General features: G+C 40.6%; 1 protein-coding gene across 1 annotated transcript in view; it reads left to right on the forward strand.

The window, feature by feature from the left end:
- vwc2 (von Willebrand factor C domain containing 2) overlaps nt 1-15247 on the forward strand; it is a 66166-nt gene extending 50919 nt beyond the window's left edge. The window contains exon 3 of the mRNA XM_064337352.1: nt 11781-15247. Coding sequence (XP_064193422.1) covers nt 11781-11932 — 152 coding nt within the window. The 3' untranslated portion in view covers nt 11933-15247. The remainder of the gene's footprint in view (nt 1-11780) is intronic.
- Nucleotides 15248-18525: the final 3278 nt, after the last annotated feature.

Here is an 18525-nt window from a genome sequence, read left to right on the forward strand (position 1 = left end):
TCTTTGCCTTGTTAAATTTGCTCTGTGGGAAGATGGGAGTGGGTTTTTCAATGGGATTGTAGATACTGCCGCCAATGTATATTGGTAAGAGCAAAGGCAAAAAGTGTTTTGCTTAATTTCCTTTTTGGTCTGGGTAAGCTGGCCACATGGCTTACAAAATCAAACAAAATATGGAATTGTGAGCCTGTGGGTCCAGTTTTAATGTTTAGGGGATTGGTCACTGCACACCTTAGGACGGAGTATGAATTTAATAGTTTTGTGAATGACCATGACGTATTTCAGAATGTTTAGTGTGTAGCTGGGGTTGTTTGAGTGATGATGGACAGGGAGCTTTGTATTTGATTTGGAGTAACCTGGTTTGTTTCTGTATGATCTGTATGAAAGATTGTCCATGGTGTCGTGTATTTTTTGGTGGATACTGTTTGTTGTATTTAATAGATGTATGGTGGGTAGTTTCTGGTTCTCCTGGGTTACTCCCACAGTACCTGTGGGTTGTCGTAAAGGGCTGTGGGTGTACAATGCTGTGTGGTTGGATGTGGGTGTGCTGGCTATAACTGTGAGCGTAATTTTATTTATTTGAATGTGTCCTGGGCAGCTTTGTTTGTTTGTAGGTGACATGGTTTATTAAGAAATGTCAAAAGTCTCTCTCTGTGTGGATGGTGGGAGCTAGCGTGTGTGCGTGTGTTACTATCTCTAAGGAGTCCGTGGCTTTTCCAATGGTTATATATTTTATATATATTTTACAAACCAAACAAAATTATGTATATATTTTGTTTGGTTTGTAAAGGTTGCAGACATGGATGTCCCTTTTCCCGAACTTGGATTTATTTTGGACTTTACTATGGTTTAACAGGACCCTTTCTGAATGTAAAAATGCAGAAAATTTCTATTTCTATATGGTGAATAGTAAGGTAATATACAGACATTGTGTTAAGGCATTAAACAAAAGTTAATTAAATGGAAGAGTAGACATGGTATGGAGAGAAACCCTGAAGGAAAACAGTACTGTTAAACCAATGTGGAGGCTTTTTATAAACCCCATTCAAAGAAATGATCTTCAGTGGAGAATCCTACATGGTGCTATTGCTGTCAATTCTTTCATTTCTGGCTTTCATTTCTGACTATCCAACTGTTTCCAAATTGTCCATTTTGTGGAGTGATAGAGACCATCTTTCATTGTTATGCCGGTTGCAAAAGAGGTTTTTATTTGAGGATTAATATTGTTTAATTGTTTCAGTGAGAAATGATCACAAATAGTTTTTATCTTTGGAGCTGGATACAAGAGATCAAACGCATCTAAGTGGCAACCACTCAACTTCATAGTAAGGGAGGCAAAACTGGCAATATATAAAAGTCAAAAAAGCAAAGCAAAGCAGAAAATAGGTCTGACCAGGATCTAATACATTATGTGTTGCATTGGTGACAGCCTGGTTTGATAAAAAATTTTATGAAGCTATGAATAGCATAGATGGTGATGACAGTGGTGTTTTTCTGATGCTATTTGTTCTGTAGTAAATGATGATTTGATCTTTAGCAGTGTTTTTAGAAAAGATTTGTTTTCTGTTTTACCCATGTTTACCTTGCTGTAGTAGATTGGTTTTTAATGTGTACTTATTGTATTTTATTCGTATAGTATTTTTATTTATGGTATTTTCTCTTGGCACTTATTGACAGTCATGTGAATTGATTAAAGGAGAGATGCCGCCCCGTCTATCTGACATGGAGTGAGGGTTCTGCCCCTGGAGTTGAGTATTACCATGGAACGTTACTCTAGGCCGGTGAATAAATCGGTCATGAAAATTTGTCAGACGCTTCTCGCATGAACAAAGCGGTGGTTGTGTTTCTAAAGGAAGAATGCTTTGTCAATCAGCTGATTGATAGTGGCATTTTTCTTAATGATGTTTACGTGCAAGTCTCACCATTGTCTGTTCCCTCTACGAGGATCACTGTTTCGGGAGTACCACTGTTTATTCCCAATGAAGAGCTGGAGTTACAGTGCTTCGGGAAATTTGCAAGTTTGTTCAAGACTGTAAGTCTAGGGTGTAAGGATCCTAAACTAAAACATGGACAGTCTCTTCGGAGACAGGTTTTTATGTTTCTGGATTCTCCAACCCAAACTTTGGATGTATCTTTCTGTGTCAAGTCTGAGACAGGGTACTACATGGTGTACGCAAGCTTGGGGAGTATGAAATGCTTTGAGTATGCGCTTTGCTTACCCTAGTTACAAAAAGAAAACTCGGGGGAATCCTGCAGAAAGTACCCCAGGTCCTAGCTTTGCAGCAGAGGAGGGAAGTGGTGGACAGTCTAAGCAGGGGGAGGCACAGGTTTCCTCGGTTCATAGAGATCAGACAGCACTTTCGCAACAACAACTGGGAAACGAACAAAATGAGACTGCGGGTAATTAGGCCACGGGGTTGGACACACCCACAGGGCCAAGTGGTAGAACAGAGGAATCGGACGCAGCGGCGGCAGAGGGTTCTATGGAAATAGGAGGCAGTTAGGAGATGGACTACAATTCAGAATCTGATTCATCACAGGTTGGTGATCTGTACTCAGTTGAACAGATACATATTTCATGTAGAGGACCACTTCCCAGATACAGATTTATCAGGTCATGTGCTGCTTTAAGGAAGAAGGTGGGATGTGACCTTTTGGATGAGAAGAAGCATTTTAGGCTCAGAAAAGAATGTCACGTCATTGAGGAAAAAAGTGACTAGTATAAAAAAACACAGGCCAAATCACAATAAGGTTTAAATGATGAGGTTTCATCACAGGGTGTTTTATTTCTCTTGCTGCCTATTACTGTCCATTTTTCTGGGTTCGCTATTATTTCTCTTTATGCAGAATCTAAGGGCTGGGTCAGACAGAAAAGGGCTTTAATCTATGAAATAGTATCGCAAAATAAATTAGATGTAGTTTTCCTCCAGGAGACCCATGGTGATGTTGGGAATGAGGTAGACTGGGGTCTAGGGTGGGAGGGGCAGTATGTTTTAACTCATGGCACTAATTTCAGTGCAGGAGTAGCTGTTTGTTTTTTTCCTGGACCAGGGACAGTTGTTACATTCACCACTGATTTAGTTAACGGCCAAGTTATTTTATTTAGGGCTGAAATAGAGGGCAGTGTTGTCTGTTTTGTTTATATATGCTCCTAACCAGGGATCATTAGCAGTTTTTAAGAAACTGAGGGAAGCTTTAGCACAGTGCAGTCAGAATCAGTCCATTATCATAGGAGGGGACTGGAATTGTACTATAAAGTTAACTATGGATAGGACCAGTGAGGAGCCTCATTTACAGTCATCCTCCTGCCTCTCAAGCCTGGTCACACAGTTTGATCTCGCTGATGCATGGAGACTTAAACATCCTACTGCAAGGCAGTACACCTGGGTGAGGATATCTGATGGTAGAGTTAGTGCCACGAGGCTTGATAGGATTTATATCTCTGAAAATTTTATTTCAAGATTATGTAAGAGCTTTATTTACCCTGCTACTATTACTGACCATCATCTTGTGACAGTGGTTATCTGTCTTTCCCTGACTGTGAAGGCTACATCATATTGGCATTTAACACTAAGTTAATACAAGATAAAGCCTTTTGTGAAAAACTGGAATTTCTTTAGGAGTGCTGGAGACAAAGAAAGGGAGAATTTGTTTCGCTAGGTCAATGGTGGGAGGTGGGGAAAGCTCAAATTAGAATTTTTTGCCAACAGTACGCATCACATTCTACAGCAATCATTAAAGGAGCAGTGCATAACCTTGAACAGGACATTAATAATGTGGAGAGTTGCTTGATTGATAATCCTGGCAGGAGGGGCCTTTTGAAACCAAAATGACAAGAGTTGAGTACTTTGTTGCAAGAAAGAGTAAAGGGCGCATTAGTGAGAGCCCGGGTCATGAACATAAAAGACGTGGACATTGCTAATCCTTTCTTTTTTATTTTAGAGAAATCAGAGGCACAGAGGAAGAGGATGATCTAGATCGCCTTCCTGGTGGGAGGGTGACCATAGACCCAGAAGAAATGAGGCAGCATGCTGTGGAATTTTATACTGCCCTCTATGGGGTGGAGGACAGTAACAACTTGCCACCTCCACCCTCAACTCCTGCCTCTCCCAGTCCCTCGACTCACTTTGTCCTCTTGTCTCCAAACCAGCACGCTCCTCACCCCCCTGCCCATGGCTGACTGAGTCACTACGCTCCAGCAGAACATCACTGCGGGCTGCAGAGAGGAAGTGGAGGAAATCCCGATCCTCTGATGACCTGACCGCATACCATACCCTGCTGGCTACTTTCACATCTGCCCTCACGTCAGCGAAAGCCTAATTTTTCCAATCTAAGATCAGTGCATGTGTCTCTAATCCACGCAAACCATTCTCCACCTTCTCTTATCTCCTCATTCCTCCTCCACCCCCATCTCCCTCTTCCCTCTCCGCAGATGACTTTCTGGCCGCCTTTGAAGGATAGGTGGCTACAATCCGGAACTCCTTCGCCCATCCAGTGAGCCCCCAAACCCACAGCCACACTGACCTCCTTTGAAATGCTGGAGGACTCCGATGTATTACAACTCATCACCTCTCATCATGCAACCACCTGTCCACCTGACCCCGTCCCATCTACAGTTCTCCAATCCATTTCCAGCGAGCTCCTTCCCTATCTGTCCTCTATTGTTAATTCCTTTCTCTCCTCTGGTCATGTTCCCTCTGATTTTAAGATGGCTCGTGTTACCCCACTTCTCAAAAAACCCACCTCAGACCCCTCCGATGTAACAAATTATCGACCCGTATCGCTTCTATCCTTTCTGTCCAAAACCCTTGAACGAGCAGATCTTAAACAACTAACCTCTTTTCTCCATCAGAACAACCTGCTAGACCCTCACCAGTCTGGCTTCCGATCCGGGCACTCAACAGAGACTGCACTCCTAGCTGTGACGGAGGCACTTGCCACTGCAAGAGCCTCACGCTTCTCTTCTGTCCTGATCCTTCTTGACCTGTCTGCAGCTTTTGACACGGTCAACCATAAAATACTCCTCTCCACCTTGGCTGGGATGGGAATTGCCGGGACTGCCCTGTCTTGGTTCCCTTCCTATCTTGCAGATAGGACCTACCAGGTCACCTGGAAGGGGTCTGCCTCTGCTTCTCATCCACTTGTTACGGGAGTGCCGCAGGGATCTGTACTGGGTCCTCTGCTGTTCTCCTTATACACCAGATCTCTTGGTTCAGTCATTAATTCACATGGCTTCTCCTATCATTGTTATGCAGATGACACACAACTCTTCTTTTCTTTCCCCCCCTCGGCCACACAGGTCAATGATAAGATCTCTTCCTGCCTGGCTGACATCTCCACCTGGATGGCCAGCCACCATCTGAAGCTCAACCTCAACAAAACTGAGCTGCTCTTCTTCCCGTGCAAGACCTCCTTACTTCGTGAGCTCTCAATCACGGTTGATGGCACCACAGTGACTGCCTCTCACTCTGCCAAGAGCTTGGGGGTGGTCCTGGATGACCAACTGGACCTCAAGGAGTACATCAAGGCAACATCACGGTCCTGCATATTCCTTCTGTACAACATCAGAAGGATTTGACCATACCTGACGACGCACTCCACCCAGCTGCTCGTCCAAGCTACGGTGACCTCTCGCCTTGATTACTGCAACTCTCTCCTTGCAAGCCTGCCAGCTTGTACTATACCGCCACTACAGATGATTCAGAATGCCGCTGCCCGACTCATCTACAACCTCCCCAAATTCTCCCACGTCACTCCTCTGCTGCGATCACTTCACTGGCTACCGGTCGCCGCCAGGATCCGGTTGAAAGCCCTGACCCTTGCCTACACTGCTGCCAACAGGACAGCCCCTATGTACTTGCAGGACATGACTCAATTCTATGTGCCTGCTCGACCACTTCGCTCTGCGGCAGCAGGGCGCCTTGTAACCCCTCCCACCCGCCCAAAGGGATCACAGAGCTTCTCCACCCTAGCTCCCCAGTGGTGGAACGAACTCCCCGTCCCTCTCCGAACCTCCCCCTCACTACCCATCTTCTGCCGTGGCCTGAAGACTCATCTCTTCAGACTATACCTAGACTAACCACCACCACGCTGTATTTCACTCTTTTATGGAAAAAACAAAAAAAACAAAAACCCTTTTCCTGTCACTTGTTACATGTTGCCCCATCCCAACACCTCTTGGTAATTTTATTTGTCCTAATACTGTAGGTTATTCTTCTGCCTAGTTGGCTTTGCAGATGTTAGGCCAGAATAGTGTTCACTGTTCTCGGCTAGAAATAGCTGTACAAAATAAGTATTGTACCTTACTGAACCCATTTTTAGCAGTTGTCTACGACTATGAAATGCACTTTTTTGTACGTCGCTTTGGATAAAAGCGTCTGCCAAATGAATGTAATGTAACAAGCAATGTGCTGCAGAGCTTCTCTAGGGACTTCCTCAGCTGGGGTCTGAGGAGCAGGCTGTACTGGACTCAGCTTGGAAGAGTTTACAAAAGCGGTTGGGCAGCTGGCTTCTGGTCGGTCGCCAGGTGTAGATGGGCTGAGCGCATTTGGGGTATACTAGGAGCTGATTTACGATAAGTGATGCGGGAATGTCTTCAGGAAGGGGTACTACCAGTGTCTTTTCAATGGGCAGCTCTCTCTCTTTTGCCAAAAAAGAGGATTTAGCTTTAATTAAAAACTGGAGGCCTGTAACAGTCCTGTCAAGTGACTATAAGATGCTCTCCAAGGTTTTGGCAAATAGACTGAAGGAATCATAAGCAAAACGGATCCATCAGGATCAGTCATATTGCATCTCTGGAAGATCCACTGTGGACATTTTGTTGAAACTCGTGGCACAAAGCCCCTAGTGGTCGACACGCTGGCATGCCTAGATTGCTCAATTCAGAAATTCTGTGCTCCTGCAACCAAATTATGAGTTGAAAACACAAACTCTGTGTTCTAGCTTTATTAGTAGACAATTCAGGACAACTATTCCGAATACGGAGTTTCGCAGCGCTACCATTGTCACACTGGTCGTGCATTTACCAAACACCCCCTCCCTGCAGTCTTATCTGTAACTACACCCCCCACGCATGACACACTGGACAATAGTGTCTATCTGGGCATACATGAAAACATTCTTTTACCTCTAAAAATTTGTATTCCATCGTAGCAACAAGATAAAGCCAACAATAGCCAGTACAGCTGTGAAAAACGCTGCTCACTGAACACTGAAATAAACAATAAACAATTCATTTTTCTAAAATTATACCATGTCATTCTACTGTCAATATATGCGACTAAATATGTAATAAATATACAACCTTATCATTGGTTTTACGCGTAGAGATGTCCCTTTCCAGACGAAGTGGTCATATATTGTCTTGGGCAATCCGTTTATGAAATACTCATTTGTGACGCCTGGGTACCTTCCAAAATAGCTGTCCGTAATACCACACATGTTGTTTTTGGTGTTGTCATCCTTGTAGTACAATCTGGCTTGATCAACTTTAATCGATCCAATAGGTGACAGAATAAGCTTTCTAACAATGTGTAATATGTCTAATAATACTTTTTCTTGAATAGTGTTTTATTGCTCAGTGTATCCAGACGTTTTGTCTCATTATAGCTGCATTACGCATTCAGTCTGTGGTAGCAGTAAAAGACACTGCACCTGGCGAAATTTTATTGATGACTTTCATTATTTCTTGGAAAATACTATTATTCTTGAGAAATTCTGAGCATGGCTAAGGCATATGTTTGCTGATAGACCTAGTTGATATACTGTTTTCTGGGCTAAGTTAGAACTGGGGAGTGACAGGATTAATTCTGTTTCTATCTCTATCTACTGAACACAGGTAAGATTTAATTGTCCAAATTTAAGCGTTACTGCTGAAAATATTTCAGTGATATACGTTATTTTTTAAATTAAGTCTCTTTAAATAGGTTAGTGGTATTTTAGAATGAGGATATTTCACACTAACATAATCATTCATTGGTTTTCTTGTAGTTTGTGTTTAATGTATGTACCGGATAAGACCTCAACTGGAACACGCCAAAACGTAGTGGATGGATGAATATTGTTTTAATGTCGTCCCATCCCCTTACAAGAAAACATCACATACTGTAGAGTACAGAAAAACATACAAGAGTTAATGATTACACATTTAGGTACTGTACAACAGTGTGATAATGTTTTTGCATTATTTTTTTAAAATCTGATATCAATGTTTCACCTTAAACCTTCATAAGTGGCACATGTAAATGCTTTATAATGGACAAAAAGCATTTTATTCATTCAAGTGACGGAAAACCATAATAAATTGGAGCTAGCTTCCTAATAATTTTGTTAAGTTGATAGGCTTTGATGGCCAGCAGCGAGAGGCGCAACAACTGGGGAGACAGCAAGGTGAGGGAGCTGTTGATAATTAGAAACGAAAACTAAATTTAAAAATACGGCAGTATGGATTAGCGTTGTTATTATTTTATTACGTTTCTTCATATGTTCCTTCAGCCTTGATGCCCTTTTTTGATGAAATCTCCTTTGTTTTTGTTTTATTCTTCTTGTTCTGATTGCTAATTTAACACCCAGCTCAGCTTTATTCTCGAACAGTTTAGCTAGCAAAACCAGAAACACCAGGGGTAACATTTTGCAAGGCAGTTGTTCCAAAAATATCACACAACAATCATTCATGAGAAAGTGAATGTGTATTGTGTACGAGATACATAATTGCACGCACCACAGCGAATCCTGCGGATTATTCTCTGCAGTGTAAAGATGTTCATACCGGGAAAAAGGTTGATAAAGAACGTCTGTGGAAATTGATCATCACTAATTCTACCCCAGGTCTGCTACAGCAGGCTCAGCAGTGTAAAGACAGCTTAAGTTAGCCTTATGTTAGACAATGAATGAGCAATGAATGAACCTATAGATAGCTGGCATTCAAACCCGGTTTCAGAGGGTCTTGGAGAAATGCTATGTCTACACTGCGAGACCGCAACATTTTAAAAAGCAAGACAGGGCTAGGGAGATTAATTTGATTGAGTTATGGTTTCATGCAGTTTTCTTAAATAATGTAATGCAAAAATGAAAAAAATTGGTGCTAATTGTATGGTATAAAACGAGAAGAAACTACTTTTCTCGATGGAATCGTTGTTTTCATAGAATTAACAACCAGAGGTTTTTGCTTAACAACGGTGCAAAGAACGACCAGCCAGAGTTTTTGCATAACAACGGTCCAAATAGCAGTACCAACTGTTGTGTGCCGTGCTCGGCCTAGACCCAAATGCAGGACTCAGAGACAGCAGTAGATGGAATTCAAGAAAAGGGGTTTATTTGAGTACAGGCAGAGGGCGGTAGGGACCAGGGCAGACTTGGGACAGGGACTGTGAGGGTAGGTGAGGAGGTCCGGGATCCGGCTTGGCGTGGCGCTGAACAGGATGCGGTAGAAAACCGGGCAGGCTTGGGGCAGGGGCCGTGAGGGTTTGTGTGGAGATGGTTCGGGATCTGGCTGGGCGTGGCGCTGGACGGAATTCCTCCGGTTTAGGCGGCGGAGCTGGGCTGGAGACTGGGAGGCCGGCGAAGGACGGGCTGGACCGGGAGGTTGGAACTGGGGAGGTAACTGGGGAGAACAGGAGAACACGGAACAAGACGCAACAAAGACAACACGAAGGTTCGACAGGCAGGGGAACACTGAACAAAGTGCATGAACAAACAGTCAGTGGCCAAGAGAACAGTGCAAGGTAAGGGAAACGAAGAAGGTGCAGAGAAACGGGGTACGGACAATAGTGCTAGGCTAGGGTTAAGCGCGGATTGCGAGGTGTGAAGCTAGGCAACAAATCAATGATTTGGCAAAGGCAGAAACAAAAAGTGTGGCTTTATAATCTGGTACTAATTGGAACTAATCAGGGAGGGTGTGAGGAATGCGACCTGAACGAGTGAGAAAATGGCTGAAGGCTGGAAGTCATTAGGGAGTGCATGGGGAAAGATTACGCCCACCCTGTGGGGAAAAGCAAAGACATGGTGAGGAACACCAACGCACAAGGAACAGAAATAACAGGAACACAAGGAAAACCACATGACAACCGAAACACGGGGGCATGACAACCAACGAGAGTAAAATAATACGGGACAGCCCATCGTGGTTAATTCATTACTACGTATTTCACTCTAACTTTTGTCAGGCACAAAGTCACAGTACACAGCCCTAGAAGTGGCTGGCAAGCAAGCAAGCAAGACACAGACAGAAGAGGATGCACCAGCTAGGTTAGCAAGACAGACATACTAGAGAGAGATGCACTGCAAGCTAGCACATCAACTTAACCTTACTGTTATTTGCTGACATCAAACTTGGAGAGGAGAGAACAAAAGTTTACCTGATTGCTGTTCCCGCAATTCACTCTCATGGTGACCGCAACTTCCGCGTCATCCTCTCATCTAAGTTGTAAACATTGATACCCGCTTTGACACGAGGGGGAGGCGGGGCCCTTGCATAATTTGCGGGGCCCTATGCAACTTGCGTAGTGAGCGTATAGGGCCGCCCGGCTCTGCATTAGCAAAATTATCGATAGACAGACAGCAAGTAAATAGCTAGACAGCAAGTAAATTGGGGAGATGAGGGTAACGCTAACGTTATAGTTTGTGGGCTTGATTCGATAGCAGAATGTCATCTAGCCTGAATGGATGCTTACTGGAACCGGTCCATTCAACCGGTAAGCGTCCATTCGGGCTAAACATTATCGACATCAAAGTAAAGTGAGGTTATGACGGCTAACATTATGATTTGTAATATAATCTTTAACAACGTTAAGTAACTTTAACGTTAACTGATCGTATTAAGCAAAGGCTTAATTAGATTATCGATAGCATGAAAGCTATCTAGGATTCCCTGGTTGGGTTAGTTAGCTACATTGCGTTTCATGCACATTATAGGTAGCATGCGTAAAACACCTAAAGTGAAAAGACAAACAGACTTTACCATGATCTCGATTGATAGTTGTCACAGCAAGTGGCTTTAGAAACGTTGTCTTGGCAAAACCCATCCTCTTCTGTTCATAATTGTAGAATGAATCAGGGGTAAAATGTGTACTGCACAATCTTGTCACCTTTCATATTTCTAACTGCACCGTTTTGTTTTTCTACATGACATCAGCTAGTCTTCCTGGGGTCCGACACAGAAATCACAAGGTTTAACAAGCAATTATATGCATTATATACATTCAGACATCACATTACATACAGAAGACGTGACAAACAACCATGTGTGTCCTAAGACACCTCCATTATCAAACCATTAAACACTACAAACAAAAACAATCAGCAAGCAAGATTAATCATTTACTGTTCGTTCAATACAGTTAATTGCATGGTAGCAGCTTCAGGTAGAGTTCTCCTACTATACACTTGTGGAAAACAAACTGCATTTTGAGCACTTGTGGGGGGTCAATGGGGTGCTATCTCATGTGGGTGAGGAAGGAAGGCTTTGTCTTGGTTTTTGATCTTTTAATTTTTTGCTGATGCAGTTGGGCTGTATTTATGTAAGAAGATGGAAGATTATCAGTTTGTCTCTCTATCTCTCTCTCTCTCTCTCTGTATCTATTCTGTCTTCTCTGCCTGTGGTGGTTGTTTGGGTTTGTTTTTTTTCTTGTTGTTGTTATTTTACTTTGAATTACAGTAATTACTGTGTTTGAACAATGTCCCAATAAAATAATCTCTCTCTCTCTCTCTCTCTCTCTCTCTCTCTCTCTCTCTCTCTCTCTCTCTCTCTCTCTCTCTCTCTCTCTCTCTCTCTCTCTCATTGTCAGGGCCAAACTGCTTTGCAGACAATTCTGTGATACCAGCTGGGCGAGAGGTGAAGATCGATGAGTGTACGATCTGCTACTGCACATATGAGGAGGGCACATGGCGCATCGAACGCCAAGCCACCTGCAGCAAGAACGAGTGCCAGCACAGTTAAAGCAGGTGCAGTAGGTGCTGGACTCACACAGTGCAACAAACTGTCTTCATCTACAGGGGACCAGCCAAGTGACTAATATAGTGATTCTAATATTGAAATATGTATTGCAAACAAACTCTTTGTATGTTTTTTGTAATCCATGAAAAGGAAATATGTATCTATTCATTAATGTATATATGGACGGCAAAGTAATCTGAGGTACAGTCAGAAACATTTGTTTCATAAGACTGTGGTACACATATCATGTTGTTCAAATTAAAACTGTGATCCAGAGTATAAGTGAGCAAAACCCAGTGACTGAAGAATGACAGCCACCTAAAATTTCATGTAATCTGAAAATATTAGTGCAAAGCTGAATACATGCACAAACATAAATTTTACTAGATTGACTAGAAATGCGATGGTATTCTTTTAGTTGTTCAGAACATTTTTTGTTCTGTTTTTGTTTAAAGGAGCCATGCAAGAGAAGGACATCCATTATAACTAAATATAAATATTTCTTAACATATGTAAATGTAGAAACTCATTTGTATGTGAATTTCCCATGGTGGAGCTGCACATAGTAAGCACATTTTACTACTGAAGCCGGTGGACCACCTTGTTTCTGTGCTCTTTGATTTAATAATTTGAATGTGTTTATGTGCTACTTGAAAACATTGTCGCATCTCTCATCCCTTTATTCATCTCCCATTACACCTCGGAGACCCAAGCAAACACAAAGTGACTTGTAAATTTAGAAGAAATACTTTACTATTCTATATTGTATAATAATTTTGAATATTATACTTTAAAAAGGTTACATTATTCAAAACATCAGCCCATTTGAGTGTGTGTTGATAAATCACAATTGATTTTGATCATATTTTGAATACATGAAATTGTCATAAGAAACTGCCACACATCCAGTTATGGGCTTGGGGAAAAGTTTGGAGATGCTAGTCTTGTATTACACAAGGAGCAGACAAGGTGAGGTAGGGTAGGCTGTTATTTTCATGTGAACATTGTAGGTATGTTTACGTATGTAATGTAATCTAGTGAAACATTATAATTTATTCAAATTTATTTCTGCGCTTTTTCCACATAGATTATTCCAAAGCAACATACAGTGCTTATTAACCGCACATTTGTTTTGGGACAGTGTGAGCAATGGGATGTCGGTAACGAATTTCACACCTCTACACTGCCGGTGATTTTTTATTGAATTTTTGAATATTGGAATTTACATTGACTGATTTACTGTAGCGTTATTGACTGTTATGTACCTTAATTGGGCCATTGGCTATAGTGGTCATAAGCCTCTAATTACCTGTCAAGTTCCATTAAGTTTTGCGATATCCAATGTATTTTATATCTGTTTTGTCAAAAGTGGTGGAAGAAAAATAAATTTTAAAAAAGTACCATATTAAGATATGGTGACTTGCCTTCAGTGCTTGGGTAAATATAACTGCAAAAAGCATGGTATACAAAAGAAAAGTAAATTGAAATTACATTTATAATTGTGTTTTAGTCTTTAATGTGTATTTTTGCCAAGCAATGGTGACCTTCATTTATAAAATGAACTTATTGGCTAGGATTACATTATATATAGTAATTATTTAATGTACCAAGCTAAAATTGCTGGTGCACTTCTTTTCATAACTGTATGTGGTAAAGTGGTTGTACAGAAGGTATCCTAATCATAACATATTCTATGATAATTTGAAGGATTCTTCACATAGAAAAACTGCTTAAAATTCTGAATTTTTAATCACTTGCTGTGAACATGTTTTCGTGCTCAATGTGGATTGGAACAGTATAATTGTATGTACCCTAGGAAAAAACTGATAATGACTATGACATGACACTGAAGCTGGGTATTTGGCTCTTTTGCACATTTATGCATGTAGCCATTATGCTTTTTAACATAACTTCTACCATGTGATATCAGTCAGGACTACATGTTTATGAAATTATGGAAAATGTGTGCTGCATAAATTGCAAAGGTATGTGGTGCTGAAGAGAGTATCTGCACATATTTAGGCCTGTGGGCATTGCAGTTAATGTATGACTTATTTGTAAATGGAAAGATTTGGCTACTGGTGGTCCAAGCATGTGACATACCTGTCATGTTTGGTCATGGTCAGTGTTCGATAAACACTGGAATTTACATCTATTTTTCACAAACTTCAGGAAGAAAATCTGTGGAAATCTGAATAATATTGATGGATGCCTTGCACCTTTGGTTCTTGGCCCCTTAACAAATTAAGACAATATTGAAAAATTGATCCCTTACTCACTTTAATAATTAAAAATGGCAAATAATATTTTAATAGGAAAGTGATACACCTTTTAACCTTGTTGAATTTAAAGTAGAGTGAGAAAATTACTGGAAATAACCATATGCCATGAATAAAGATTAGGTCATTAAAGATTCAACTAAATAAAGATTTTCTGAATCAGTAACACCTCTAAACTGTGTTGGATATTTTATTGTAAAACATTACCACAGGTAATGGTTTCCATCTTTTCACCACTGGATTGATCAACATTCTCAATTCAAATATGATTAAATGAAAACATGGTTGACCAGTTAGAAAGTACCTATATATTATTAAGGTTAAGGAGGTTTGACAGTGAACTGTGATGAGACATTCCCTAGGTCCAAGCAACAGATGCAACAGGAGTCCACTGTTTCATGATTAGAGCTCAGCAAACAATGAAGGTAAATGGCTTTCTACATAAAATGCTGTAGGCCTTCAGTATGGTGTTGAAAAAATGCTTGGCTTTGTGATGCTTATGCTCAGCTGTCTGACCGTTGGACCGTGGACACAAAAAAAATAAATGAACTGATGAGTTAATTCCCTTTTTGGAATTCTTCTACTTAAATGTATGCGTAAAAGTGTTTTTCCAAAATCTTGCCTTCTTGTATTCAATATCAAAGCTAGACATTTGTTAGAATCTCTGTTAAAGACTTCTGTCTATTTAGATATCACTGGCTAATTTATTCTTCTTCTGTTTTTCATCCTGCGATTAAACCTCCCATTCTGCTGCCGGTTGTGTGTCTGCCTGCTCTGCCACTGCTGCCAGACCACCTGTCCCATCTGAAGTCCCAAGACCCAGATTCCTGCTGCTTCTGCTTCCATTTCTTAGTGATCGGCCCTTTTCCTCAGCCTTCCCATCCATAAGCTCACCACTGCGTCCTCACTGGGCAGGTTTAATAGATATAGGAGATCTTAGATGCTCTTACTGTACTCTGGCTCCTAGGCCAGAGGTCTGGTGATTCATTGCTGTTTTGCAATAAAACAATAATGTGAGGGCTAAAGTCAATCCACTGGGACTGTCAGTGAATAGGGCCTGCAGAAATTCCAAATGATGTGCCTTATCCTTATGAAAGAATCATGTGAAATTTTTTGAACAGATGATTTTTTCATAAGCGTGCAGAGGCATTTGACTCCTATTTCAACCCCAATGCTTGAGGTGCCACTATACATAGTTTGAAACCAGAACTGACTAGATAAACTGCACAATGCATGACCAAGTTTTTGTGGAAAAGCTTGCCAGGACAACTTAATATTATCATCCAGCTCAGAGGAGGAGTCAGAAAATTTGAACGTAAATGTACCAATGACAACAATCTACAACAATTATTAGAATACATCCATACCTGCTTGATTCACAGCACAAAAGGATGTATGTAATTTCTTTAGCACAACATGCAATGTATTATCTAATATTAAAATCTCAGAAGCATTGAAAGTGAAAGATCGAGTTTGACAAAAGGTTTGTGGGAATCCTCTCTCTCACTAAAAGTAAGATAATAACAGCATTATCATGATAACTTTATGACAATTCTCTGATTTGACAGAGGCATAGTTATCAGTGCTAATATGCCATATATAGTGGCACAAGGAATAGCAAACTATGTTTAGAAAACTATCCTCAGTATCAACAAATTGTTCTTATTTTCTCTTTTCTGTGAAAGATAATGACCAAAGTGCTGCTGCTTTGGAAAAATTACAACAGGCTAATTCAACCATTTTGAGATGGGGTTCTAGACAAAGTTATGGCCCCACTGGCGGGCATTTAAGTTCACTAAGTTTAGTGTTTCTTCTGATTGCACATCAACATTCAGGATGCCTCTCATCCAGAATATTTTCAGCAAGACCTAACAAGTATGGCTAGTAGTTCACCTAGTTGCTATTTTGTGCAAATAGCGCAGATATTATTTGTTTTTGGTGTTTACGATTTCACATCAGATAATTTCCCATTGATTGATATGATCGGAATATGAACAACACATATTTAGATTCAAGCTACAATCGGTTGCCATCGCTGCCATAGGTACAGACCGTCTTTCTCTTTTGCGAAGCTTCTAATAGACGAAGTCTGGGGCACTAGGTGGGTGACGTTCGCAGCAGTAACATTAGCAACAGCAAAGCACGTTCAAAACACGCAAATATTAGTTTTCTGTTACAATTCCTGCCAGCTAACGCACATATTTCAGCATTGAACATAATGTTAATTCTTGTAAGATATTGAAACTTAATGTTAGAATTGATTCTCCTCTCTTATCTGTTCAAAATATGGTATTTGTGAGTGAAGAAAATTTGTTTTTATGGTGCAGATTTTGTGTTTGAAACATTATATAAAATATGCAATTTGGAGAGGTTTTGGTACATCTTGGAAAAACACTTGCAAAATTTCACTGCTTTTAGTTATCTACACAATTTTTTAAAATTTTATTTTTTCATTTTTTTTGCAGTGGTGGGAAAGAGGTTGGGGGTGAATTTTATATAATTATTTTGACACTAGCTCGTAATTTAGTTAAATAAACAGTACTGTTGCATTTTTATGAACATTTTGTGTATACCATGAAGAATTCTTCACATATTTCTAAATTCATGTACCCTTCAAATATTGCCATAAGCTTTGCTGTAAGGGCTTACTTAAGAGTAGTACACCCAGGTGAAAATTGCCTTTATAAATGCTTTTGGAGAAAGGGTTAAATACCATCTCAGCGATGAGGCAGGAAGCTGATCTCAACAATTTGTCATCCTCTCTGACACTACCAGCAACGGCTGGGTTACACAAAAGAAGGAACCTAAGACCCAACACTCAGCTACACACCCTGATCTGCTCAGAAGAGGGTTAAATGCTGTGATTGACTGAAAGTTTCGAGACTGAATCTAAAGAGGGTTTACTGGTGAATTGAATTCTTTCCATTGAATTATTTCCAGGTGCGTCGTGTACCAGTCTGGTCAAGCTGGGCTGGGGTGGTATACCAGCCTGGATGAGCTGGTTTGAACTGGAGTACCAGCCTGGTTGAGCTGGCTTTAGCCGGTAGTCAAGCGTAGTTTAATTTATGAACCAGCTTGGTCAAGTTGGCTTGTGGTGGACCAGCTTAGGTGAGCTGATCAATTTAGTTCATGATGGACCATTTAGTTGTTGGCATGCCTGTAAGAGTTGGCAAACAGCTGGCTGAACCTCATGAGTGAAGACGCACAATTTGTTAAATTCACAATAAATTAATCTCTAATCTGAAGAATATAGATTTAGCTTCTTTCCTTAGGTTGATCACAAACATGTGGTTTAAAGTTAAATTTTGATTTAAACGTAGAACACTTGCTCTCCTAATCAAGGGTATGTGTCCTAAATATATTCATTGGCACAAAATATGCTTGTATGGCAGTTTAGGCATTGTACTGCAATTGTCAGATACAGAGCAATGCCAACACAAAAGAAAATATCTTTAGTTGTACTTCTGTCAGCATATTAAAAATTCATAAGATCACATATGGAAATACTGTGCAGCATAAAATTAATGTCATGATGACATCAAAAGTATACCATGAAGTGATATGGTTATGCTATGAACAATTTTCAGTCAATTTGGCCATAAAGATACAAGTATTCATTTTGTAGCTTAGAATTTCATTTGGGTTCGATTAACCACATTTAAATGATAATTTTTATTTCTTAATGACATTTTGAGTTTTAAATATATTTTGGCATATTTATCCAGAGTTAATTGTTTTTTGAGTTCTGTGCCTGTAGTTTATTTTAAAGGGCAACATGCAGGTAATTTAAAAAAAAAAATGGATTTAAAATTATGGGCTCGTGGAGAGGATGGTTTGAAAAATATATATATATTTTTTTATGAATAAAATACAAACCATAAGGCGCGAAATGCCCTAAAAAAGTAGGCATTATAAGCCAAGCCCTGAAAAAATGTGGATATCGGCCAGTGACATTCCAAAAGGGGAGTTCATTCCTTGCCTGACCCGACCAGAGCGCAGTAGGTCAGTTGTTAGTCAATCGGTTTAGCCGGTTACCATCTTAAAATTTTTGTTTCACAGCTAGCTATGTTCACCCCCTCCCCCCCAGAAAAAGTACCTATTTTCATGCATGGGTGGAGTTTGTGTAGTGGTGAGAGGAGACTTCACTGCAGTATCTGTTATCTGTGGTTGGCATTTTAGGAAAGGGGATTATATCCCTGGGGATATGATGAGATTTCGAAGAAAGAACTGTGTGCGACTGATCCCTGGTGCGGTTTCATCTGTTCGCTTGGCTCTTTCAGTTCTATGGACTATTGAATTGAATCAGCAGCCTCTGCC

The sequence above is a fragment of the Anguilla rostrata genome, chromosome 1 (assembly GCF_018555375.3).
Source record: "Anguilla rostrata isolate EN2019 chromosome 1, ASM1855537v3, whole genome shotgun sequence".
NCBI classification, from domain to species: Eukaryota; Metazoa; Chordata; class Actinopteri; order Anguilliformes; family Anguillidae; genus Anguilla; species Anguilla rostrata.